Source organism: Perca fluviatilis, chromosome 9, assembly GCF_010015445.1.
Source record: "Perca fluviatilis chromosome 9, GENO_Pfluv_1.0, whole genome shotgun sequence".
Lineage (NCBI taxonomy): Eukaryota > Metazoa > Chordata > Actinopteri > Perciformes > Percidae > Perca > Perca fluviatilis.
In genome coordinates, this window is record NC_053120.1 from 19918380 (window position 1) to 19944558 (window position 26179).

The 26179-nt window shown below is 39.0% G+C and overlaps 1 protein-coding gene across 4 annotated transcripts in view; it reads right to left on the reverse strand.

Moving 5' to 3' along the window:
* negr1 (neuronal growth regulator 1) overlaps window positions 1-26179 on the reverse strand; it is a 194638-nt gene that overhangs the window by 162683 nt on the left and 5776 nt on the right. The window contains exon 1 of one of the 4 annotated variants that reach the window (XM_039811021.1): window positions 12845-13248. The exons of 1 other annotated variant lie outside the window; for it this stretch is intronic. In XM_039811021.1, coding sequence (XP_039666955.1) covers window positions 12845-13014 — 170 coding nt within the window. In that variant the 5' untranslated portion in view covers window positions 13015-13248. Of the gene's footprint in view, window positions 1-12844; window positions 13251-26179 lie in introns of those variants that run through there. 2 more of the 4 variants (XM_039811025.1, XM_039811022.1) reach the window with 2 other exon arrangements.

Here is a 26179-nt window from a genome sequence, read left to right on the forward strand (position 1 = left end):
TGGGATTATGTTGTCTAAACGCCTCCAGCCGCTGTCTCAAATGGGATAATCGATCATTTGATGACTGATATGGGCCTTGGCTGCAGTTTATCCTTTTCTATTTTCCAATCCCTGATTTATTGTGATCCCTTAGATTAAGCACAATGAGTTGACTGCTGAATACACAATAACAGAACAAGGCTGAGCCAACATGCAGCGTAAAAGCAGACCAAATACTAAAGATAGAATGAAGTCTGGAGTGTTTCCAGAGAATACCTGACAGCTCATATATTACTAGGTAGTAACTAATCACGACTACATTTACCATGGCTGTTTACCTTTAGATGCAATTAATGAACAGAGAGAAAGAGAAAAATAGGTAAAGATAATGTGAAATAGGGAAAGGGAAAGTAAGAGACAGAGACAGAGGAGTGTGGAGAAATCGGATTTTGTTCTGGTTATTTGGATTACTCTAAAGTATAAAAAAAAACAAAAAAATTGTGCCATCTATGCAAAATAGCAAAGACTTAATACACTGTCATGAATCTACAATTAAGCAGTACAGTAAGTATCCAATAGGGGTATTTGTCACGGCTGCCTTTCATCAACCACACAATTAAAAATAAAGCATTTCAGTAAAATATGCTTCAGTATTTCACCAGTACTGCAACACCATATAGAATATTAGGCATGCACGTACTGGGCATAAGGTCTGAACAATATGAATGAATTTCTCACAAATGAGGCTTTGATTTTAACCCTTGACCCCACTGGAAACAAAAGGTAGCACTGTTCTCAGGGATATTGATTTGCTCCACTGCTTCTTCATCCATTCACTAATAATTAACAATGCAGACTCTCCAATTACTTTGCTCCAACAAACATTTACAGCAGTCTGAAATCCACACACTCATTATGCAGATGACAGAGAGAAAGAAAAAAACAAAACCCAAAACCTGCTCAGAGCGACTCCAATTTAAATTTTTTAGCCATGCCAACATAAAGCCAAAGGAATTACGACAATACAAATCTCCTTTAGCTGTTGCATTTGCTAATCAATGGTGAGACCAGCCATTGTGAACATGAGTGAGCTAACTGAAGTGCTAAAATAGAGATGACAGTCAATACTTCTTTCTTAATTTAGATTACTTCCTGGATTGACCGTTGAAAACACTGACACGGTAATTATAAAGAGTCCTTAGTAGTGAAATGTGACTCATAAGAGACGCTGATATTTTTTGAATCAGAGGAACTATGGTAACCAGAAAGATTTGTATGATTGAATTTGTGCTCATTCAAAGATAGTGTAATGAAGGGATATATCACTTTTATTTTATAATAAAGATTTCACCGTTTCCCTGTCACAAAAGGGTAAAAACAAAACATCGGTATCAGTATAGGGCATATAGACTATATATATCTACCAGATTTAAACATAGGTATCGGTTCAGAATTTCACAATCGGTGCATCCCTAGTTTGATGGTTATGTGAGGTTGGATATATCATGCTCAACATGTAGTGGACAGCATGCAAGCTAGCTTTACTGTTCCTAACTCTGAAATCATGGTTCCTCAGAGAGGAATGCATGTTTCTAGTGTAAAACCAAGAAACAAGACTAATGTTGAATTTCATTGAGGGACAGGAAAATACCCTCTACAAGAGCTGAAATCCCTTTGGATTGTTTTAACTCACAAAAGGGCCTGGCTAAGACAACCAAGTGTCAACACTTCTGATTTATTACTCCTTTGGGATCAAACTAATGTTTACCTGTAGTCTCTGCAGCCTCAAACCATGCTCACACATAAGATCTTGCATTGAAGATAATGACATCAACCACTCTATCCTAAGGGAATATCTCCCATGATAACGATACAGTCTCACTTCTGTATAGTAACACTCTTTGGTAATAGGCTTAAAACATTCAGCAACACATTGTCTCGATGAAATATAAAAGGAGATTTTGGTCAATCAAAATTGCATGACAGGTTCACCTTCTAAACTAAACAGAGCTGAATGAGGGGGTATATATTCCTAGGATGAGGCTATGCCTCCTGCAGAGATTCCGAGCAGGAATTTCACGTTTCCCAGAAGCTTACTAAAGGTTGAGGTGTTTCTCATGCTCAGCATACTAAGTAAAGTATACCACCCATACGCCTGCACTCTTTGTTTCAAAGCTTCAACATCACACAGGCTTCAAACTCTGATGTCAGCAAAAAAAATTATAACCTGCTGACATGAGAGGCATAATAAGACTTGGTATACTAGGGCTCAACTGAGGAGGCCCAGATGAGATTACGCAATGTTGTCAGAGTAGCACAACTAATTATCATGAAACGCAAGGAGATGCTAACTGATTGATTAAGGATTTTAATTGAAGGGGCTCTGAGGAATCGTTTCAGCTCTCTGTGATGAAAGACCGGAAGTCTTGGCATATGATTTTAGAGCAAACAAGGCTGTACACTGTGCAACAACAAAAGAGCTGGTAATAAGAAATTTACTCTGGAATGGCTGTCAGAGAGAGTAGCTTAATCTTCTAAACAAAAAGGCAATATATACAGTATATCCACAGGAACATGCACGGAAACCGTGGTATTTGTGATACAGCCCATTGAAAATTAGAGATGCACCGATTACAATTTTCTAGGCCGATTCCGATTTTTCATTGAGTTTGACCTGCCGATACCGATTTTAGCCAATTCCATTTTTTCTAACCACTTTACAGCACACACAAATATTTATTTTCTATCTTTTCTTTAATAGAACATTTGACCTTTTGCATAGAACATAGAACATTTTTTGAACAGATAATCAATCGCTATAAAATAGAACTATACTATACCGTAAATTACTCCTAAATTAAATCTAAATTGCAATGTTATGGAAGAACCATTTCCTTCTTTTCACATCCAGTATCCAACTATTAGCAAACTAAACTTCTGTATGAAAATGCCCGAGTGCATTTGTACAAAAGGCCGTCTATAAGCAGTGATTGTTAGAGCGCATGTCGTAGAATAGCACGGACACGAGCTTCACAACGCTAGCGGGTTCATTGTTTATTATTTATTATTTCCTAGCCCATATATAATTCCTATGCATTGTGTATGGTAGCTTTTACAATGTTATTTATTTACAGCATTTACTGCTCATTAAGCAGTCTGTTAAAGACTCACACACACACTCAACACTTGACTGAAAGTATCCACACTCTTGTAGTGATTACACTTGTAAATAATAAGTGGACAAATCACGGCACAACGCTCAATTTAAATAGTAAACTGTTTCCGAGCCAAACTTTCATTCACATCTTCTGAAAAAATCTGTTTTAAGTAACTTCACTTTAAAATTGCTCGAAAGGTAACCTGTTATTGCCTCTCCAGTCACTCTCTGTCAAGTTTAATTTTAAGGCTTACAGCTTTCTCACAAAACACAAACACTCCTCTGAGATTTTACTGTGGAATTATTGCAATTACGTGGATGCTCACAGCAGGGTACGGGTAAAGGCTCCATTTTCCATCCCAAATCATTTTCCCTATCCCATATAATTGTAGTGATTATACGAATATTAGAAAGATGCTTTAAAACCTAGCATTGCATCTATTTTCCTCAAAGGATTTACCTTGGGAAAGCATTTCCATTTAGGCTTTAATTTACCGGGGCACTCAATCACTTTAGTGCTAATTGAAATATATTAGAAATAGAAATTCTTAATTTTTAGAAGGTACAATGGATCGACTTGCCTGACAAATTATGATTATAAATGTAATCCATTTGGAAATGGTTTACAGTGTGCAAATTTGGCTCTAATGTATGTATGTTAGCCCTATTGCACAGTTACAACATGAGGCCACAAATCCTGGCATATAAATAAAAAGCATCCTAGAATGCGTTATTTAGGTAGCCAGAAAAAAACACTAGTTTGGATTTTCTGTGTATGTATTTTAAAAAGAGATGAGTGCACCTTAATCTGAATGTCAAACCTAGGCTCATTTGTAAATCATAACGACCATTTGATTTATCTCACGAGTAGTGTAGTTCTATAATGATTGAATATATATATTCAATCATTAGTCTTTTGTGTCAAGTGTATATATATATATATATATATATATATATATATATATATATATATATATATATATATATATATATATATATATATATATATATATATATCACTTGACACAAAAGACTAAAAAAGAAAACCATGCATATTTGAGATCTCATTTGAGAGATTAGGCTGCTTTCAGCAACAAGCTGAATCAAACATTTTAAAACAAGTCATGACAGTCTCTGAGTTTCAAGTGGATGCTGTGGAGGAGGTTAACTGGAGGTCTTAAAGGCAGCTGCTATGAAAGCCTTTTTAGCCACTGCTGTAGCATGTCACTTTATTGGCAAATTTCCATTTACTAAAACACATCTATTGCAAATACAGTATATGCCAGAGTAATTAATCTGGGGAATACTTTAGTATAGCCAGCTCCCCTTAGGCAACAGGACATGTACCCACAATATGTCTGCTTTCTACAGTTTAGAAGTAAAGGTCACATTTTTTGACATAAGACAGTATGAGTTTCTTGCCGTTAGTTATATCTGTGCCTGGATGACTCCATTTGGGAGCCCCTCTCTAACAACAGCCCCTCCCCCATGTCCATGGTTTTTGCATCACGATATTTTCTATTGACTAGCCAAAAAATTAGGTCAAATTACTTGCCTAATACTTGATCCTTGAGATACGGGGACCATGATGAGCATAAGGACTGTGAAAGAAAGCAACATTGTGCTGACAGCAACACTGATCGCACTGAACATGTGGTGCAGCAAACGAGCAGGCGAGGGGATTTTGGCATTTAATTAACAGTGACGGACTCATGTGTGCCCACAGATGTGTCAGAAACCAGGTTTTTCCCCAAATGAGTGCATGGAACTGCAGATGTTTGGCAGCTAACCGATGTGCACACTATATCTCCAACCAAGCTGTTGGAGATGAAGTAGCCTTGCTTATACTTTTAAACAGAACTGGCTGAGGCCTAATTAAAAAAAATGATGAAATGCAGAAAGTGGAAAGGATGCTTCTCAGCCATGGTTATTGTCTGTGTTAAGGAGATAGTCAACAATTCCTTCTTTAACTTGTGTCTTATGGAGTTTGAACAGTCAGTTAATATTCCCCCATTCCGTCTTACCAGCATCTGCTTTGGTGTGGGAACGCCAAGCCATTTAAACTAGATGTTGTCTTTGGCACAAGTGCTTATAGTAAATGTCAAGACCTTTCAGAGCCATAATAATGACACAGTTGAGGAAAATGATACATGGCACTGTTTTTGTCCTGGATAAGGCTGGAAAACGCAGCTCCAGTACAATCATGTACAGCCAGAAAAGATTTTCATCAACTGGTCTGTTGACACCAGGCAATGATTTTAGATTTATACGAATACCAGACTTTCAAACTAGTGACAGGTCAATTTTGCACCATTACAGAGACTACGGCCTGTGGTGCAGGCCTGACTCTGTGGCTGGGGGCCAACTGTCAAACTAAATGACAAAAATAAGCTTGGATCATTGTCTTATTCTTGGTGTACAGCCTCGCTTCCATTTATTTCCTTGGTTCATATTTTCTGCCTTTAAAACATGTCAAATGTAGCTTTTACAGCCCAATCAGGCCACTTTTTGTCTAGCGCTCAGCCTAATATACATATTTTATTGGGAAAATAGAAAATATCGAGATAAAAGGACAGACATACTTTAAGAATAGTAGTGCAAATTACAAGTGTATGGGAGCAGCCAATGCTTTAAGCTAGGTTTATGTTGTTTCCAGCATGAAGGCTCCGCAGGTTGTCGCCGCGCGTGGTCGCCACTGTGCTTTCAGTTTATCACGGTCGGCTGGTTCGCCTGTACAAACATCTGTATGATTCATCATGTACAGACCACAGGAAGTCAAACAGCCTTAAATATGTGGTCAGAGAGGGACACCACACTGAGAAAAGAAAAAGGATTTTGCTAGAGTGTGGAAAAAACATGAGAGATCACATCGTCAAAGGCCTAATGGAAGGAGTGTTTCTTAACAGTGTTACAGGCAGACAGTCATTTCGATTTGGAGATAAACGACAGTCACGTTAATAATTAGAGTTCAGAAATATAATGTTTGGCGTTACGTCTGTGTTTATCATGGATGTGTACGGTTACCAGGCAAATGAAAAAATGTTGCGTTTACTTCACACAAGAGCAGCCATTTTCCCCTGTTGCTATGGGAACGTTCAACCCGTTCTCATTCCGAACTCGTAAAATAAGTACGTTTGGTCAGTGTCCTTCAGCGTCTGATGCGACGAAAAAGGCACCCTTCGGCGTATTTGTGTAACGTACTGGGGAGAGCCGCAGTTGAATGAGACTTAGCGAGTTGTATGTAAGGGGAAATTGCTGGGTAAGGACGGTGGTTAGGGTGGCGAATGGGTAAAACACCGGACTTTCACTCAGGAGACTCGGGTTCGCGCCCCACGTGTGGCGTTCTATTTTCCCCGTCTCCGGCGTGTGTTTCCCGGCTTTTGAGGCGTCCTTTCCCCGTTGTTTTTCTCCTAAACCCAACCTCCGCGATTCCGTTATTGTCGCGCTTCACCCGCGGTGTGTTTCCCGGCTTTTGAGGCATCCTTTCCCCGTTGTTTTTCTCCGAAAAAGGGACGGCAATAGTGGCGACCAAGCACGTTTACATGAGACGCTAAAGGAGACTTTTAACGTAAAATAAGAACGAGAAAGGCTCCTGACCGAAAGTCCTTATTTTACGAGTTGGGTGTGAGAATGTGCGTTATGAAGTGACATAATTACGCGACGTGAACATCATCGAAAAGCAGGTGTTGGAGGTTGAATTTGACATTCTCTTGACAGTTTGATTGACAGTCTCTTAAGTTGGTATCCAATAAGAAACCTATCTTAATATCTGATGTCTACTCAAATTTCTTTGTTTAAGTGCTCCTGCTGTCTATATTATTAACGATTTTTGAAAGTCTGTCTCTTTTGTATCATTTATTTCCCTCTGTTTAGACTATTACTTTTATTTTTACTTTAATATTATATTATTTGTATATATTTTTGTATCTTATTTGTTTACTTATTGCAATTACTGAATATCTGTAAACTATTTTTGGAAATTAAGTTTAAAAAAGCAGGGTGTTGGGGGAATCACTTTTCTTCTCTTTTCATCAAACCGCAGTTTTTGCAAGTTCCCGCAATTTTTGCAAGTTCCCGCAATTTCATCGCATTAAAATTGCATAAATATCCCACATATTTGATCGCATTCTTTAAGAAAACGTGCTGCATAATCAAGGATTTTTGCCCGCAACAATCACAAAAAACCTTTTTCTGGAAGGACTGGCTTATTCACAGATTATTTTGTTTGTACGCCCCCTGGTGTTTTGGAGAATACTGCAACGAACAATGCATTAAGCATAAACATCTCCTACGTCATCTACGGAGGGCCGTGCCACGGAGGACCAAAGTATGAACAAAGCTTAAGATTTCTGTTTGCCACGACTAAATTCACAGACACTCACTCTTTTCTGATTATTACAGCTGCTTATCCATGTGGAAAAGGCTGTAGGTTTCGATCCACATGTTTTTATGCGAATTAAGTGATACCGAATAAAAAATGCCTTATTTAAACAGTAAAATTCGATTGAATTTCATGGATATCGACTCAAAGTTTAGGCTATACGTTCGGTCTCATCGGATTTTCTCTTGATCGATATACAGCTTATGCGATTAACGCTGATGGAAACCTTATTTGCCGAATAAATAATGAATTGCGATTAAGTTTTAGGTCATTTTATGGTTAAACAGATGTACCTGTCCGGGTCAGAAGTGGTGAAGACCACGCGCCCAATGCGCACTGCCGGGAGTGCCGACCCAAATGTCTCTTATCATGCAACGATCGTCTACTACAGCCTGTAGGAATACGATTAATAGCCAGCCCTTTCTATTGACAAAATCCCTGCAGCCTTCAGCAGGGGGTCTAATTGGGACGTGAGTCCCGTCTATTGCACCATACACCTGTGGCACAAGGTGCGCTCTATAGTTACGCCATATCTGCCAACACTGTTGAAATTTACAGCTATATTTCGATTTCTTTGCAGGAACACCGCCTTCACCTGCCATTTTTATCGGCTCGCTTTCGGGTCTGAACTTTCTGCGAAGCTTGCGCAGAGATCAACTGCGCAACTGGGTTATAGGTTGCCAGGTTGAGGTGACAAACGGGTTGAAAATTGTATATGGTGTGTGGAATGTGGGAATAGGATGTGTTTCATACAAGATCTGGCAATTGGTCAATATTAGACAAACATATTGGTCCGATTATTTATAAAGGAGTTTAGGCCGTGCAAATTACGGGAGAAACCCGGGAAAAACAGGAGTGTTGGCAGGTATGAGTTACGCAGCGAGATCTCATGCGCCTCATCCACTCCAGGTAGGTACATACCTTCGCATCATCCTCAGTCGTATGGTATTGCACACAGCATAAACACACGGTGGTCTTGCTGACCCAAACGTTTCGACTACCACTCTGTACTCTGCGCATTTAACCAGTTTGTGGAGCGCAATGGCGATACGCTTCACGGTTGGAACTGGACGGCCATAGCTTATCTGGGTCAAGGGACGGGCCAGTAAAATTACACAACAGGTCACATCGGAAAATGCTTCAAACAAAGAGTTTCCGTGAAGTGTCTCTAAACCACAATCTTCCAGAAATGTTTGGAGCGCTCTCGTACCCACACCACAGGCCGCCTCCGTTGTCGTCGGGCATTTGCGTGCATCTGCGTCATCATAGCAATGTGTTGATAGTGTCGTTGTCTTCTTATTATAACTTGATATGTCGCTATCAGCTGGCACATAAGCACTATTACGACTTCTGCAATTATTACTCATATGTAGGTAGACGGCGCAATCTATTTTGTCTAGCAAAACTTTGTTCGCAAACCTTTGCTTGAACGTTGTGCGCTTCAGTGCGAAAATGAATGGAAACACCATAAAATGTCTCAAATCAATTCGATATACCAATTTGACCGCAAAACAGCATGTGACTAGGGCTTGGCGATGTGGAGAAAATCAGATAACACGATATTCTTCAGCAAATACCTCAATATCGATATTGCGGCAATATTCTAGGGTTGACAATTGGTGCTTTCACAAAATATCTTCACACTTAGATTTTAGATAAATAATCATCAATAATGTGGATATAATGTCTAAGTGGGAAAAAGGCAAATAATAGAACAGCTAGCACAGTCTGGTAAGTTCAGAAAAGTACATCACTTTACTGTAATGTAGGGGTGGGAATCACCAGAGGCCTCACGATACGATATCATCACGATACTTATGTCACGATACAATATTATTGCAATTTTAAAGATATTGCAATATTCTGCAATATATTGCAATTTATAAAAAAAATTTCCAACTTCAAATTTCTCCCAATTTCAAATGACTTCCCCAAAAGAAAACTTTGTCAACATCTGTTTTATCTAAAAAGATACATTTCTATGTTTGTTCATCTCACTTCAATTTTATTGCTGCAAAATGGGATTGTCAAGCAGACAAACTGACCAACACATATAAAAGATCGATACTTGGCGTCTGTGTATTGATACAGTATTGCCATGGAAAATATTGCGATGCTATGCTGTATCGATTTTTTTCCCCACCCCTACTGTAATGCAGCCTTTAAAACCAGGAAAAGACAACACTTATGTTATTCACGATATTACAATATCCAAAATCTAAGACGATATCTAGTCTCATATCACAATATCAATATAATATTGATATATTGCCCAGCCCTACATGTGACGTCATTACGCACAGGTTTTTATTTGCTTTAAAGCCGTTGGATGGAAACACACTTTCACCGGCTTTATTCTCATGAGTTTTTTTTACCGAACTTCAGATAATTCGATTGACCAGTGGATGAAAACTTAGCTACTGACACTGTTTGTTTCCTAATTCATAGCCAGATGAGTCATTCACTGGGCTGAGTCAATGTTTATTCAACTGAATCCAGTGACAGGAAACCTGCAAAAGGATTGGGAACAAAGGATGTGTAGCTCCTCCAAAACAATGTGCTATATGGAAGCTCATAGAATTCCATTATGTAACAAAATGCAGCATACAGCGCATAACTTGAATGCACTCATGTAAGACACTGTGGAAGCAGCAGCATGACTCATTTCAAATTAAGGGCCTTTGTTAGAGGCTGAAAGTGGCTGAGCTTTTAAGTAATCAAAAAAGATTAAAAGGGTGATGATACACATGCGGACCATTCCTCATCTTCAAGAAGCTCAAATCATTTAATTGATGTGGACCCACTGTCCAACATGAATCAGGGCAGCAGTAATGCAGTGCTAAGAATTAAAGAGGTGGGGGAAATGAACATATGACAGTGGACGCACCTCTCGGGAGCTACTCCATAATCCAGAGGCAGTGACTAATTGCGTGCTTCTGGGTATGTCAGTATTTGAGAATGCGCACATTTTTTAGCCGGCAATCAGCTTTAGGGCACAGCAAAATTGGCCTCTAATAGTCTGGGGTCTTGACAATAGAGAAACTTAACAAATAGGCACTGTTTTCTGCACTGAGTTCCTAAAAAAATGGTTCATGCTTTGATGCCTGGCTTTCAAGACCAGTGGAAAAAAATGAAAGAAGGAAAAAAAGATTAAAACCATGATTCCTCATGGTTTTAGAAAATGACTGTACCAAGTAGTTCTTTATCATCACTTTGGTAATGACAGTGTTTTGGAACTAGATGCAATCCAGAGAGGCAATTAGAGCAGTTTAAGAGGTTTACAATCTCTATTAATGGTTTATTGTGACTATTATTGCCACTGTTCATCATACCCCCAACCGGCACCGTCAGACACCGCCCACCAACAGCCTGGGTCTGTCCGAGGTTTCTCCCTAAAAGGAAGTTTTTCCTCGCCAGTCGCACTAAATGCTTGCTCTTGGGGGAATTACTGGAATTGTTGGGTCTTTGTAAATTATAGAGTGTGGTCTAGACCTACTTTATCTGTAAAGTGTCTTGAGATAACTCGTTATTATTTGATACTATAAATAAAATTGAATTGAATTGAATTAGGTCAACAGGTGCGAGCATAGCAAAAAGTGATAACTTCACAGTGGTGGCTAGTCACGTGAGTGAAAAAAAGCCAATAAATGGTTACAGTGAGTGCTGAATAACCCATTAATTACCTGCATAACTGGCAACAAAAACATCTTTAAAATGTTTGATCTATTCAAGATGGCATTTACTGAGGCAATGACCTGCTTGTGGAGAGTGTTGCCTTCTTCAGGGGGTGGGAGGCAACTTGTTTATTGAGCTGATTCATAGCACAGGGATAATCTCTGGTCCAATAAATCATCAGGATTCAGGCAAAGCTTCTGCCACTGATCACAGCCAACCCAGATTGACACCAGGGAATTAGACGCCCTCTCTAAAGAGACAGTCAGAGGTTTAAGTCTCTTTGACAGGACGGCCCTTTAGGCATGGAAGGAACATGGTAAAAATAGTGAGTGCCCCTAAGCTGTTGCCAAGGTAATTCTGTGATGAGCACCAACCCATTTAAACCACCCTCATAGTAGACCCTCATCTCCATATAGTCACTTATGATGACCTTATGCCACAGAAACAATTCAGCTCTTCAGCAATCAAGTATGAGACAACAATGACTAAAAGCCAAGCTGAGTGGAACTTTAGACAGTTAGCTTCTCTGTATTCAGGTCCACACCGAGCATCTCTCAGAATCAACATCCACAGAATTCATATTGAAATGGGGCAGACCTGCCCCTTCAGAGCCATCACAGCGGATATTTGATATTGGTGGAACAAGATATTATCAGTCCTCCAACGATTTGCATTTTTTTTCTTCTGTTTTGTGTAGTTTTACATTTTCTGAAGAAATAAAGCAGACACAGAGATGTTTGCAATTATAGCCTAGAAAGAAAACTGCGAGAGTGGTATATTGAAAAGTATGCATAAAAAGTACTATTGTTATGTAAGCTGTAAGCTATTGTAACAATGTTTTGATGATATGCTGAGAATAGAATATGTTATAAATACAAACTCCTTAGTGCACGGGTCCAAACCACGCCCATGCCCAGTTGATTATGTCCTTAATGGGCAGCTGGCATCGCAGCGTACGTGATGGAGGGAAGATGGGGGAGGCTGCGCGTCATTGCCATAACTCGATTCTGATAAACATCGACCACAAATACACTCTTCAGCCTCCTTTTAAAAACTGCTACATCACACTGTACATTCGGCAAAACTGACAGGACAGCACTACAGAAAATAGCACGTCGCGCTCTGTTATGTATCTTCAGCTCCTCATTTAGCCCTCATAGCATTGAAAGCTCAGAGAATCAACGAACATAATGTAATCATATAGCGACAGGCAGCGTCACGCTAATTTGGTTAATTCAAGCGATATCGTCCCACTTGCGAGCGGCTATAAAATCAAACCCACCACACAATAACACGTTATCTCTGTTAGCTGGTGTGCACAAAGGGAAAGTACGTGAGAAAACTTTGCCATTACTGTAGTTAACCATCCGCTAATACACTGGTCGCAAGATGAGCGGCGTCCTGCATAGTGGCCTCTGCACTGACCGCCCCCCTGTCAGGCGAAAACAATGACGGGATGGAGGGAAAATGGCCTATTGTGTGTTTATCACAGGCGCTTGGCGATAACCCCGTTTAAAAAGTAGTTATCATACGTCTTTAAAACGATGCACTGGTGTCAAGGAGTGTGTGCGGTCCAGACCTTTGGAGAACTCCGACAGAGAGTGAATGTGAGCGGGAGAAAGTGAAGTTGTGTTAACGTTAGCTTGTTTTACCTCAGTAGAGCCGTGTCGCCTTGCCTGCTGACCACACTTTCAACCGAGGAATAGTCCACAGTTTGTCCAGCGGGCAAACAGGACGGCAGAAAGCAGCACAGGCTGAGAATTATCGCAGTAAGCCACTGACCAGAGACACAAGCATCCTGCACAGCAATCATTATGTCCATCACAGCTGTATTTTGTTGCCGCTTTCCCAAGTCTTCTTGTTACAACAACAAAAAAGAAGCGAGGAGTTTAACGTTGGCTTAAAAAAAAAAGAAAGCCTTGACGCGAACGACGCTTTATTTCCACACTTTTCCTCCTCGGAGTCCCGTAAAGAAATGGTCCGCGGTATATTTTCCCAGGTTTGTTTTGCTGGATGTAGAGCCCACTGTGCGGGGAAGTGTTCTCTCCAGTGGCTTGCACACCATCTAGTGAGGAAATGCGATGTAAAATGGGAGCAGACCTAGAAGCAGACAACCCCCAGGCTCTGATCCTGTTGCCATGCGGCCGTTTCCCGGGCAACCCGTTCCCAGTGGCTCGTGATGGAGCGGTAAAACCGGTAGGTATTGATACAACCCAGGAGCAATTAAAGATATCGACTGGAGAACCAAGCCCTATTTATTCCCCATAACTAAGGAAATGAACAATCTGAGCATTTGATGGAAATGTAGCTTACTGATAGTGACGCAGGCGTATCCCATAGGAAAACTCTGAAAATATACTTTAAAGACAACTAATATTCAAAAGCGTCATTCATTTTATGTAATCATTTCAATTTGATATGAAATGTAGCCTAAACAAACAAAGGAAACACAAAATACAATGAAGACACAGAATTATCCCTTTTGGTAAATCTTAGAGTGATATTTTTAAGCTCTATCTCACACACACACACACACACACGCACACACACACACACACACACACACACACACACACACACACACACACACACTTTTAGCCTTACAAAGACGGACACAAAAAGTTTGTTTTAGAGCAAGTAGCCCATAGCATAATGCTGCTCTAAGCCTTTTGACTTAACCTACATAATACTTAACAGACTGTACAGTAGGCCTATGGCCAGCCGTAACCATGGAAATGACATAGATTTCTCTGACGTGACATGTTGTCATGCATGGCTCCTCTGAATTATCGCAGGTCATCTGCTTGGTTTGTTATGAACATAACATTAACAAAACTTTCCTGATAATTTTTCATAGTAACAGAAGAAACTGAATTAAGCAGTCAGCATGTGTCAGTATTTCAGAGAGCATGTGCTTAAAATTGACTCAGTTTTAAGGTTTTACATAATTATATTTAAAATTGGTACTGTAACCAGTAATCAAGCAACATATTATCCCCTGTAACAATTGCATGGTGTTGTTTCAGCGTATTTATTTGTTGCTTTATTGCTGGTTTTATTTTCCAGTTTTAAGTTTATATCCTATATAAAAAGTATCCTATTCTTTTCCTCTGAATTCTATATAACACTCTCTCCCACTGAATTCTTTTTTTAAATTATTATTATTGTTTGTTTCCCCCCCAAGAGGATCAATATAGTTTCATGATATCTTATCTTAAAATCTTATCTCACAGACCACAGAGCCAAGATTGTAGTCTGTGATGTTATCAAGATGCACTGTCTGGAGCTGCTCCATTGAAATTAAATAGTGTGAGTGGCTGTGTACTCCTGTGAACGGTTTGCTTCAGTTTTTACACCAAAACAAGCTTAAGACTATTGCCTTTGGTTTAAATCAGAAAAGGAGTCTGGAACCTCCATGAATTCATTCTGGGTGCTGTGAGAGTTGCCTTTCCATCTATAGTTATTATGTATCTGAGGAGATAAATTGCTTATCACACTGGTATGAGAGAGTAGGAGTTGGGAAACATTGCTATTTGCAGGCCTGGCTGTGACAGTGAGCCAAGGAGCTGGTTTCCAGAGGTTACAAGGGACATTTCACTGTGTTGGAAATGAGTCAACAACCAATGTTCCATGACAAGCAGCATTAAAAGAGGGGGAGTGAAAAGTTCATCTTGTCACAAATACAATTCAAATTTGCATAACTGAAGCTCCTTCTACTGTTAATAGCTGCGATAATACCATCAATACCAACATTTACACTCTGGTTTTGTGACAGTAAGACATTTTTCATCCTTCTCTTGTCAGTCACAACATTGAGTTTGTATTTTTTTTTTTTCCTGAGCCCTTCAAGTTACCTCAGAAAATGAACCTTCCCATGCATGAAAGCTATAATTACAATGCATCCATTTAGTGATGTGCAGAGGGGAAAGAAGACTGGCAGTCTCTAATATTCAACTCGTAATAACCTCAGGAATTATGAACAAGATGAAAGAGATCAGGCACTGGGCAATCACAGCATCTGAGCTGTTTTGAGTAATGGATACCTCAGACATTCCTTCTAATTTCTGCAATTTGCTTTGATAGCGAGAATGAAGTGACACAACACATAGACCATTTTTCTCAGGACAGCATGTTTCCCCAGTAGAATTATATGTATACTACTTTCCACTGTTATTGGCATCTTTAAAACTGAAGCATAGAAAACCCAAGAAGAATGGCCTGCGTTAGTGTGTGTGTTAGTGCATATTAAAACGATCTGCAGCATTAAAACTGCAGTTGTCTTAATTGTATGCTAACGATGTGGCAAAAACCACTGAAGCATATGCTGCCTTATTTTGACTGTTCTGAGTGAATGAGGAGCTTGAACCATAATGCCTTAGCAAAGAACGTTTATTGTTTTTTTCTGTTTTATTGCATGTTCTCACATTATTTTTTTTAGGTGAATTTGGCTTTACACGCAACCTCAGTTTATGGGACTAATTTATTAACCTGTGTAATGCATGCCTAATGGAAGCTACTGTTTTCTAAGTGCATGGTCATTTTTCTGTAATAGGGATTTGGTTGGCTATTATGATAATGGATGACATCCTGCAGGGAAGTGTGCCAATCGATCACAACAAACACCCAAATACAAATGCTGAGCAGTTCTTTTAAACGCGCCCCTGCAGCCTGGGTTTACGGGACATAAGATCCGTGAGGAAAACATGTAAGGATAATCTTCCATTCTAAGGATCCATGTTTTACTTACAAATATACAAATACTGTAATTTTATTAATGAAATTATTATGAAGCTTGATGTAGAACAGCGCCTCCATATCTTGCAGTACATTGTCATATTTTTACATAGCAAATTGGCATTAATGGCTGGTGTGATTTCTTTCTTTGACAATCTGATCCAAGACAGCAAATCAGTGTTTTTAGGTGGAAAACTACTACTTTTCTAGACTTAAACTAAACATATTAACAATTAATATCAACATTTCTTCACAGAAGTGAAACAGAGAGCATTGAAACCTTCTACAACTTCTTATCGGCACCCACCCCTGGTCTTGAGATTGCAGCGCAGTGACTCCCTTTCTGCACCGATGCCTCTGAAAATAAAAAGGTATAAAGACTCCAGGGGGGGCCACATTCATATAAAAGAAAAATTAAAACACAAGACAATATCATGCACAGAGGAGAAATAAATTATATTTTGCTGAATAAAAGTGAATGTAAGAATTCACCTGCAACAAGATGGTGGATTGATAAACCTTTGAAATATGGTGTGAGACAGATTTTAAGCTTTCTGGAAGCTGTTGTACCGGTTGTTAACTGTCATTGTCATATGATGGCAGAGAATTACAACAAAAAGCAGACTGAATGCCTTCACCTGCAATTCAGAATCGACACCATCTCAGCTGTGACATTTAGCTTTCAAAAGACGCTGACCTGACGTTCTAGGAAATACAAAACAAGGCAACCTTGTTGTTTTTGCTTTTGCCCTGAGTTCTTCACATAAGAAATTCCATTATGTTATAGTTCAACAACTGCCACTTGTCTGAGTAGAAAGTAATGTATTACATTTCTCAAACTGTACCTTACTGTCAAAGTCCAAATGCACAACATATATATAGTGGACAAAACTCATTTTGAATGAACTATAGAGTTTGATATATGTAGCCCTCCAGCAGTGATTTATTTTCAGCCTCTCCTTTCTTTGCTTTTCCTGCACTGCCCATGTGGGACAAAACCTGCAAAACTCATGAGTCATAACTGATTTGTACTTTCAGACAGCCCCTACCACATTTCTTACATGATGGATAGTTCAAAAATCTCAGTCATTAAGTATAGCAAGAAACTGATCTTTTAGCCCCAAGTGTGATGTTTACTATAAACTTTCTCCAGGATGTGCAGCACAGCCAGACAATTAAAATTAAAGAGGGAGGGAGGGAAAAGTTCATCCTGCCACAAAATGTATTGAGAATAGGCAGTGCGAAGACATTACTGACATCTTTACATAGTGTAGTTTTTTCTTCTTAATTGTCATGGTTTAAATGTGGAACAGCTGTCTGGAACAGTTGAGTGGCCAGTTGGCTGGATGCAGAGTGGTCCGTGGTGTATCAGATATGCTTTAGGCTACATAATAATGAGACTCTGGGAACCAACAGCGGCGAAAACCACACATGAAACCATCATAAAACTAAACTGATAATTTACTGATCCAAAGCAATCAGATTAGTTATTTATAATAACACGGTACAGGAATTTGTACTTAGACTTGTAATTTACATTAGTCTTAAATAAACAAGAACCACTTTATAATATATAACTGTAAGGCACACAAAAATCGAAGACCTGATGTGATGGAATTATGAAATTACTTGTATGGATTAATAGTCAGTCAAATAAAAGAGGCTAAATGTGGTGGTAAAAAGGGGGTGGTAAAATATGAAACATTGCCAAAGGGCTCTTTCATTTATTTTATTTTAAGATGACACTTACAAGAAACCTTAAGGGGCAGGTCCACCATGTTGATGGATTGTTCCAGAGACTTTGACCGAAGCCATCAAGTCAGACCCAAGACTGAATGTAAAGACTGTTGTTGGGTTAGTTAGAAGCTTTGTTTATAGCTGCATTTTTTTAAATTTTTTAGCCACTTGCGTAGGGCAGTAGAGAAATCTGAAAACACAACACATATTGTGACCCTATAAAGTTGTTAAAACGTATGAGCAAACACCTGCCCATTTACACATCCAGCGAACATGAAGGCATGGGCTATGCGAATGTCTGATATGTCTAAAGTTCAATATTCACTCTCCTTTTAGCTCTATTTTAAGTGTCCACCAACTCCTGAAATAATAATCTGACATTTTCTTTCTTCTTATGCTCCTTTATGTTCACCAGCTAGTCTCTCACTTTGACCATCTGCCCTTTGGTGCTGGGCAGGTAGTGTACATTGGGTTACAGAGTTTTTTTTGTTGTTGTTCCAAACAGCTGCCTACTACAGCTGGAAACAAGGTCGACGAGAGTGGACTTTGATCCAAAATACACTGAAAGCCTCCCTAAAGCTGACATGCGCTGCAAAATTGGTGGCAATTCTGTGAAGGTTCGTCAATACAAGCCTCTTTTACATTACAAATACTGTATTAATTTGATCCATTGTTACTATAAAAAATATTGATAAGTGCAGCTTAAAAATTTGGCATGGCATGATGACTGAGAGGTGGAGATCTAAATAATTATGTTAAATAAAGAATCTACTTTTTCTATATAATTGTCACCTTTACTCCTCAGTAGACAGACAGTGTTGTTTTATTCATAATGTCTTACTGAATTTATTGTAATGAGCGAATTTCCTTGTTTGCATAGCAGTGTAAACCATCTAAGAACCTCACTGTGTGGGAAAGAAAGTGTAACGCTGCCTTCCTGCTCCCTAGGTTTTCTTTTTTAAGTTCTGCTCGAAAACCAGCCACAGGCAAAGCAGCAGCTCCCGTTTGTTTTCTTTGATTGTGTAAGTTAGCACGGCAAAGCCCCCCACTGTATGTACCAAAAACTTTGTTATACAGGGTAAATGTTTAGTGTCTTCGCCAAGATTAAACAATTTGAACCGCTGTTTCTTCAAAGAAACCTTAGTACAAGTACAAGTCATGATAAAATCAGTTGCGATATTCCCTGTGTTGAACACAAGGTATTTAACACAATGTTGATACAAAGGGGCCATACTGTAACAAACCAGTTTTTCAGTTTGATTTATGTCCTGGTGAAAAAAACAAATCTTGTTGTAGATAGAAAAGTCTCTTATACAGAACGTTTTCTCTAAGCAGTGACCAAGAAAGTGCACCAGTTGTGCTTTGTTGGTTGCTGTTCTGCAGTATTTCTGAATTGATTTCCACAAACTTGGAGAGCACTTATGTGGTGATGACTGTTCTATAAAAGATGTGATAACGTAGAATATTCTTTACTGTGCTTATGCTGCCAGGGTACTCTGCACTACATGTATTGTTCCTTTTGTGCTACCATCATAGCCATAATCACAAGTCCTTTCAGGTACTCTCAGTAAGCATCTAGGCTGGAAGCATGGTGCATCTTATGAATAATCAGAAAGGGGGTTTATATAATCGTTGACTGTATCACTTTTTTTGTCGTCCCTGTGAAGTAGTTTTGAAACCTTTTCTTGCTGATGGATGACGATGTGTGTCTGCAAGAAGTTAGTTCTTCAGTGTCAAGAAAATGCATAACAATATTGAGCCAAATTTCATATGTGATCATGAAACTCAGTGATGGACAAAAGTTAGCATAAGCCGCATTTAATACCAAACCTGATCCTTTTTATGCATATTTCTACCCTGTAAGTTGCATCTCAGAAGCATGCAAGTAGCAAGGGTTGTGCACCGGAGCTGATTTGATTGTCACTCACCAGGCTTTAATCTTCATTCTTTATTATCATTTGATATCATCTTTTTAACCTATTCCTGCACTTGTCTATGAGCATAACAAGCACCATCACAATCACCTTCATTGATGCTTTCGGCTCCAGCAGCGGTTTCTTTGACAAGAGCTTGTTGAGCCTCGAGGCAGTGTTAATATTGCACACAAACCTAGCAGCAGTTGTTTCTTTTATGGAAAAAAAGTTCTCATCAAAACAGTTTTCCCGCTTCATTGCTACCTTGATACTTTTGCTTTGATTTTTTGGCTCAAAGTTCCTGGTGCAGTGGTGAACAATATGAGCCTGAAGTTAAATACGAATATCACGTTTAGTACACCACTAAACTCTCACAGAGACAGAAATTGTTGTTTTATTGTAACAAAAGGGAGGGTGTCTTTCAAAGTTAACTTTCTTGAAAGGTCCCATGGCATGAAAATTTCACTTTGAGGTTTTTTAACATTAATATGCGTTGGTATGGTCCCCCAGTGGCAAGAAATGGCGACAGGTGTAAACCGAGCCCTGGGTATCCTGCTCTGCCTTTGAGAAAATGAAAGCTCAGATGGGCCGATCTGGAATCTTCTCCTTATGAGGTCATAAGGAGCAAGGTTACCTCCACTTTCTCTGTTTTCGGGAAAGAGACTTCAGATACAGTATTAGGGGACCACTAAGGTCTATATAAAAGCTTCCAAAGAGCACCATGTCATGGGACCTTTAAAATAAATGTGCTACAGCAATTGTACATTTGCCCCCTTTTAGTGACAAGGCTGTCCATAAAATTTCAATTTGTTCTGAAGGTTTCTGAAGATAAATTTACACTGTAAAGAATTTTCCTGTTAAAAAAAAACAGTAAAGAACTGGCAGCAGGGTTGCCATTATATTACTGTAAACGTAACATTCTGTTAAGCCCTATTCACACGGGATAAGTATTATCTAGGGACCTCGTGTGAATTATAAATTACCCACCCACGTCTGATTTTCATCTGGCACATTCGAACGGGATAAGCGAAGCCTGTGATTTTACTCAAATTTACTGACATTAAGCAACAGTAGAAACATGGGTGTGGGTAGCTCTGCTACGTGCGTTTGTGTGTGGTCAGATCTCGAGGACACACACACACACAATCTCAACCGGGTAGTCAGTCATCGTCCGAACTGCGACCTCTCCTTTTTCTCTCTCTCACTTTTTTCTCCGGGTGGTGTCAATCAGGGTCGGGTTAGATGGATAAAACAAAACATTTCACCAGGTTAAAATCTATTAGCTCAAGCTTTACGCTTGATTTATTTGTAACATTAACCTCTAATTATGAAGTGAACCCCCTCGCTTGATTGTGCATTATTTTTGATAAGTTATGGCTTGGAGATGTCTTGTCGTTATCTCTAGATGTATGATACAAACATAAAAAATATACTTACCGCATGCTGCTATACATGTCATCCATCGCCATCTAATCATTCTTTTTGTCTTCGCACTTATGGTGGTTTTCATCTTTCTCTTTCTGCAAATTGTATCTGATGTATAGCGACATGACCCAGGACCCAAAACACTGTCAAAACACTCCAACGCACCCTCCATTCTTCGCGAAAGATGGATAAAAAAGGCGCAAAAGAAGAAAATAGGTACCTTGAAAAAACAAAAAAGCCCCGCCAAATCCTGGACAAATCAGAGATGCCGATTCGCACGGGACTAATATTATTACAGGACCTCCATTTTCGGCAAAATATGGTAGGTCATTTGCGGGGAAATTATTACTTTACAAATTACAGACCTGACCGATTCGCACGGGATTAAGATCACAGACAACCTCCGCAATTATTACAAATGACTGGAGGTCACCAGGTAATACTTATCCCGTGCGAATAGGGCTATAGTTTATCAGTGTTTTAAGCCCCCAACGTCCCCTTCCAGGCAGCGCTGCCTGGAAAGCACTAGGATTAGGCAATGGTTATGGTTAGGTGCCTTGAAGTCAACGGTCACAGCGCTGCCTGAAAGGCACTAGGATTAGGCTATGGTTATGGTTAGAGTTATGGTTAGGTGCCTTGAAGTCAACGGTTGCAGCGCTGCCTCGAAGGAGACGTTGGGGGCTTAAAACACCATTGAGCATTCTCTTACTGTCACTAAAATTTACGGTTTTGTACTGTTAATGCAAAATACACATGCTTTCACAGGATTCTACAGTTAACTAAAGTTAAAACTACATTATATAGCTGTTTTTTTCCTTTTTCTTTTACAGTATCTTAGTTGACTGATCTCTTTATTTTTTTTATTTTTTTAGCCTAATAAACCTATTTTAACCAAAATGAATACTAATTTAGCAGATTATACACATAGAATTAGTCACACAACATATGATTAAAGGAACGTTTGTTAAGACAAAGTTATAAAAGACTTTACTGGTTGTTACTTTTCCCAAATTCTCTATCCAAAGCTGGCTACAAGCACATAACGCAAACCATGACAAAATGTTGTGAGTGAAGAACAGAGCTATTACTGATTTTTCAATCATATACAGTAATTACAATGTGAGAGCTTTTCATTGCACTTTACTTTTTATTTTGATATAAAGTTGGAAACTTCACATGTAGAACAATTGCATGTTAAACAATTGCTAACAAAAACCTGAGACAGAGACTTCTCTCTCAAAATGCCAAAAAGTACAGAAGTCCAGTATTGAAAGATGGCAAGGGAGTGGGTTAGTGGATGACTGATGGCCCACTGGAAGACACCATGTTCTCTCGATCCAGCATCAGTAGCCCTGGGACTGCATGTGAGACAGACAAAGAGAGATATGAGTTTGTGAGTGAATAGATTGCAACTTCTCAAATACTAAATCAGTATTCCCCTTTTTTCCTCTTATCACAATGAATGTGGAGCATAAAAATACAAAAAGATATATCCCAAGCCCTAAACTAATCCTTCAGACAGTCAAATTAGCCATAGTTAGCCTGGAAAATCCAAACAGTTGTAAAGTTTCCGAAACAGAACACAAATAACACAGACTTCCACAGACTGTAAAAGGTCATTATGCTTCATGAATCTACTGGCAAAATGCATGTGTCCACACATTAACTTAGAAATCTAAAAATTAAAATTACCTCCTTGTGTTGTCCGATTAGGACATCATCTCCAAAATTCTAGCTAGCTGCTGAATCCTTCTATTATGACATGCACATATGTATTCAGTATGCAATCAAACTGGAAACATCACTGATAGACTTTGCATCGATTTATGAATTAAATAAAATTGCTACTCACCAAATAATTAGTAAGATGGGAACGAATCCAGCTTCACATGTGCAGTTCAGGTGAAGTTGCTCTTACCAAAATGGAAAAAATACTGCATACTGTTAACTTAGATACTTTGGACGGTTGACTAGCAGCAAAGTGCGGTATTTTATGAATACATTCTAGTTCTGTTAAAGAAAAACCGCAATTATTTACAGTGTAGGCAAAATCAAAAACCATAGAAATTCACTGTGAAGAAACTCATATGGAAATCATACCAATAAAGTAAATGCATATCCATTTTCCAGCATGCACCATAACCTGTAAATGCCATAAGTTAAAAACAATGCAGTTTTGTTATTCACCTTGAAATTACTAAAACATGTTTTTGTATGTAATTTACAACACAAACATTGAGTGTAGGTGTTATAAGTTACATCTTGTGCATTAAAAGAGCTTGTCACCAACAAATCTAATTAGTTAGGAATTAATCTTAATGCCTAGATAGATGTGACCTTTTAAAAGGTATTCCAAACAAGAACCGAGGTCATTCAAGATAATCACTTAATATTGAGCCATTTTGTAAAGGGGGCTACAGGCTTAAGGTGGAATCACTAACCAGCTAAGGGCAAAACGGTTGTCTTCAATGTCTTTATTACATAGATAATGTTATTATGACGATAAGGACAAAATCTATACTTTCGAAACCATCAGAATAAAATAATATTAATAGTGGTAATAATCTCAATGGAACTCAGTTTTATCTGTGATTATTCCAATGGGAAATGACAGTGATAAGAGCAGCTAAATTGGAATCCAGCATGTGCACTGTGTGAAATGAGGGAGAGAAAATATTATCACCAAAAGGTGATTTTTCTCATTCAATACCAGACAGCAAAAGATATCTCTTGCATAATAGAGCTGAGGGTTAATCTGGTAATGTAGCATGTCTGGTGTTGAAATGTATATTATTAAGAGATTGTAATTTTACATTAGATTCAAATGATGACCAAAATTTAGCAGGAGCTTAATTTAGATCTAATCCTTGATGATTGTAACATCAAACACAAATGTACACTTCAGTGCCCAGTTCCACAATTCACTCTTCAGTCTCACCCCTTTCAATGTGGACCTCGAAAAACGCATTGTTTACAATGAGAAAGCGTTGAGCGATTGTTCTTTTGGGTACAAAAGCATGACCTTCACACCAGAAGATGAGAAGTTAATTTTACATCTCATTGAGAGTTCAGTTTTAGAGCTGTGCAGCTCCCCTGCAGACAGCTGTCATGGAAAACTGGGATCTTCATAGCAGGGTTGTAATCTGTCTGACCTTCTGGCACAGAGAAATAGATTACCTACCACACCTCTAGAGCCTCCGCTCTAACTACCTGCGTTGCCCTATGCATACCAAAGAGGACATCAGACCGGCTCCTCATTTGTAGCTTTGTGTACATCATTACAAGGTATTTTGTATTTTATCAATATGAGAAACGACAAGGTCCATGGGTGTCCAAAAACAAGTCCATTTGATTTTGGATGAGCTTGTGTGCTTTTGTGTCTGAACAATTGCTAATCATATTAAAATAAGCAGAGGAACTCCTCTTGTGTATTCTTTTGAAAATAGGGGTATGACTACACGACACGTAATACAGATTTGCTTACTATGTGGGTTTATCTCTTTATTTCATCAACAGAAAAGAGTTTTCTTTATCAGAAATTCAGCGGACATGTATTAATAAATGTCCAATTAATAGCCAAACAGGCACCAAATAATATTTCAGTGCATTATAACTAACAGCTTCTATAAACAATAAACAACCAAATATGCAGTCTAGTGTGATGAACAAAAAGTCTATTGAGTATCACCTTGTGTACCCAGAATGACAAAGGACTATTAGCTTCCTGCTCATGAACAGATGAATGAATGTTGAGGGGTATAGGGAAATAACAAATTATGTGAACAAATAGCTCAAGAAACAACAGCTAATGCTTTGACTTTTTTTCTCTCTTTCTCCTGCCCAGCGTAGCTCGCAAATTCATCCTCAGGAGAACAGCGGATATGTTGTATTGTACCTCGAATTGGCTAGATTGAAAGATTCAGCAAGAAATAATGAGAAGTGATATGCCAAAGCTTTGCTAGAGATGAAAAGCCTGAGGGTATCATCAATGTTCTAAAAAGTGCAGAATAGTCTCCAGATTGGATGAGCCGTATATTCACGGCAAGCGTATAAAATCCAATTTATTTGAATGCTACCAGCCCCCATGTGTGCTTTATTGGAAGGCTGACCCTGACTTGACCAAAGACAAAAACAGAGCTACTGTATATTGTTCACCTCTTGCATCTAAATATAAAAGAAGAATGGAACAAGCCATTACAGTTTTATTCCTCCTATAGAGCAAGTAGTCTTTTTATACCCCCTGTGTTTACCCTTTACTTGAGGGTGATGTAATTCCTCAGGCTATTTTGCAGCAAAACAGAGATAGATTAACCAGGGACATTGAAATACGACAACATGAATACGTTTCCCAACTGGAGAGATCCAAGCGATTTTGATACCAGCTTTGCTCTGTGGTCACAAATGTAGTTTTCACGTTGTTTTGACTCTGGCAAAAGCTTGAGTTCCTTTTTCATTTCCCCACGGTTGACAACCCCAGCAACCCTCAGCGGGATGGTGAAGATAGAGGTGAATGTGTCAGTGTGAAATGAAATGCTCTCTATCTCCTGAGGGAGGTCCCTGCTCTATGTGGCCCGCCACTCAAGGAGAAATAACATTGCGCTGTACACGGATTTGTGAGGCAACCGGTGTGAAAACATGGACATTTGACTGTGATGTGAAATTGTGTCCGTGCGCTGGGAAAAGATTGGTGATAACATGCTCAAGTGTAGTTAACTAATTGTTCCATCTGTCTTTTTGTGTGATTGAACGCCAGATTAGTTCGCCAATCCCTGATCACTGATCACACTAAAATGAATGTAAAGCTCCATAAGAGGAGACGGTGAGATTTAATTTGGTGGGTCACGTGGCCCTGTGTAACAAGGCACTAACACTTTCAGGGGAAGGGTTACTATTCCTGAGTTACTGCTGCTACACCTGTCAAACTTTTCACTTGTGCAGATTATAATGATTACAAATACAGGGGAAAGTAGCAGCGCGTACAGCTCCAAAACTTGAAGTGTATCGGGAGCATGGAAGTTGCAAAGACAGCCCAGTCTCACGGCAGTTTGTGATATGGTCACGTTATTGAATCTATTGAGTCGTGGACTGGACACGATAATGTCGCTTTTGTTCGTGTGGTGATTACAAATTTTAAAGCAATGTATTTCAATGGGAAGCATATTTCGTGATCACAGAACG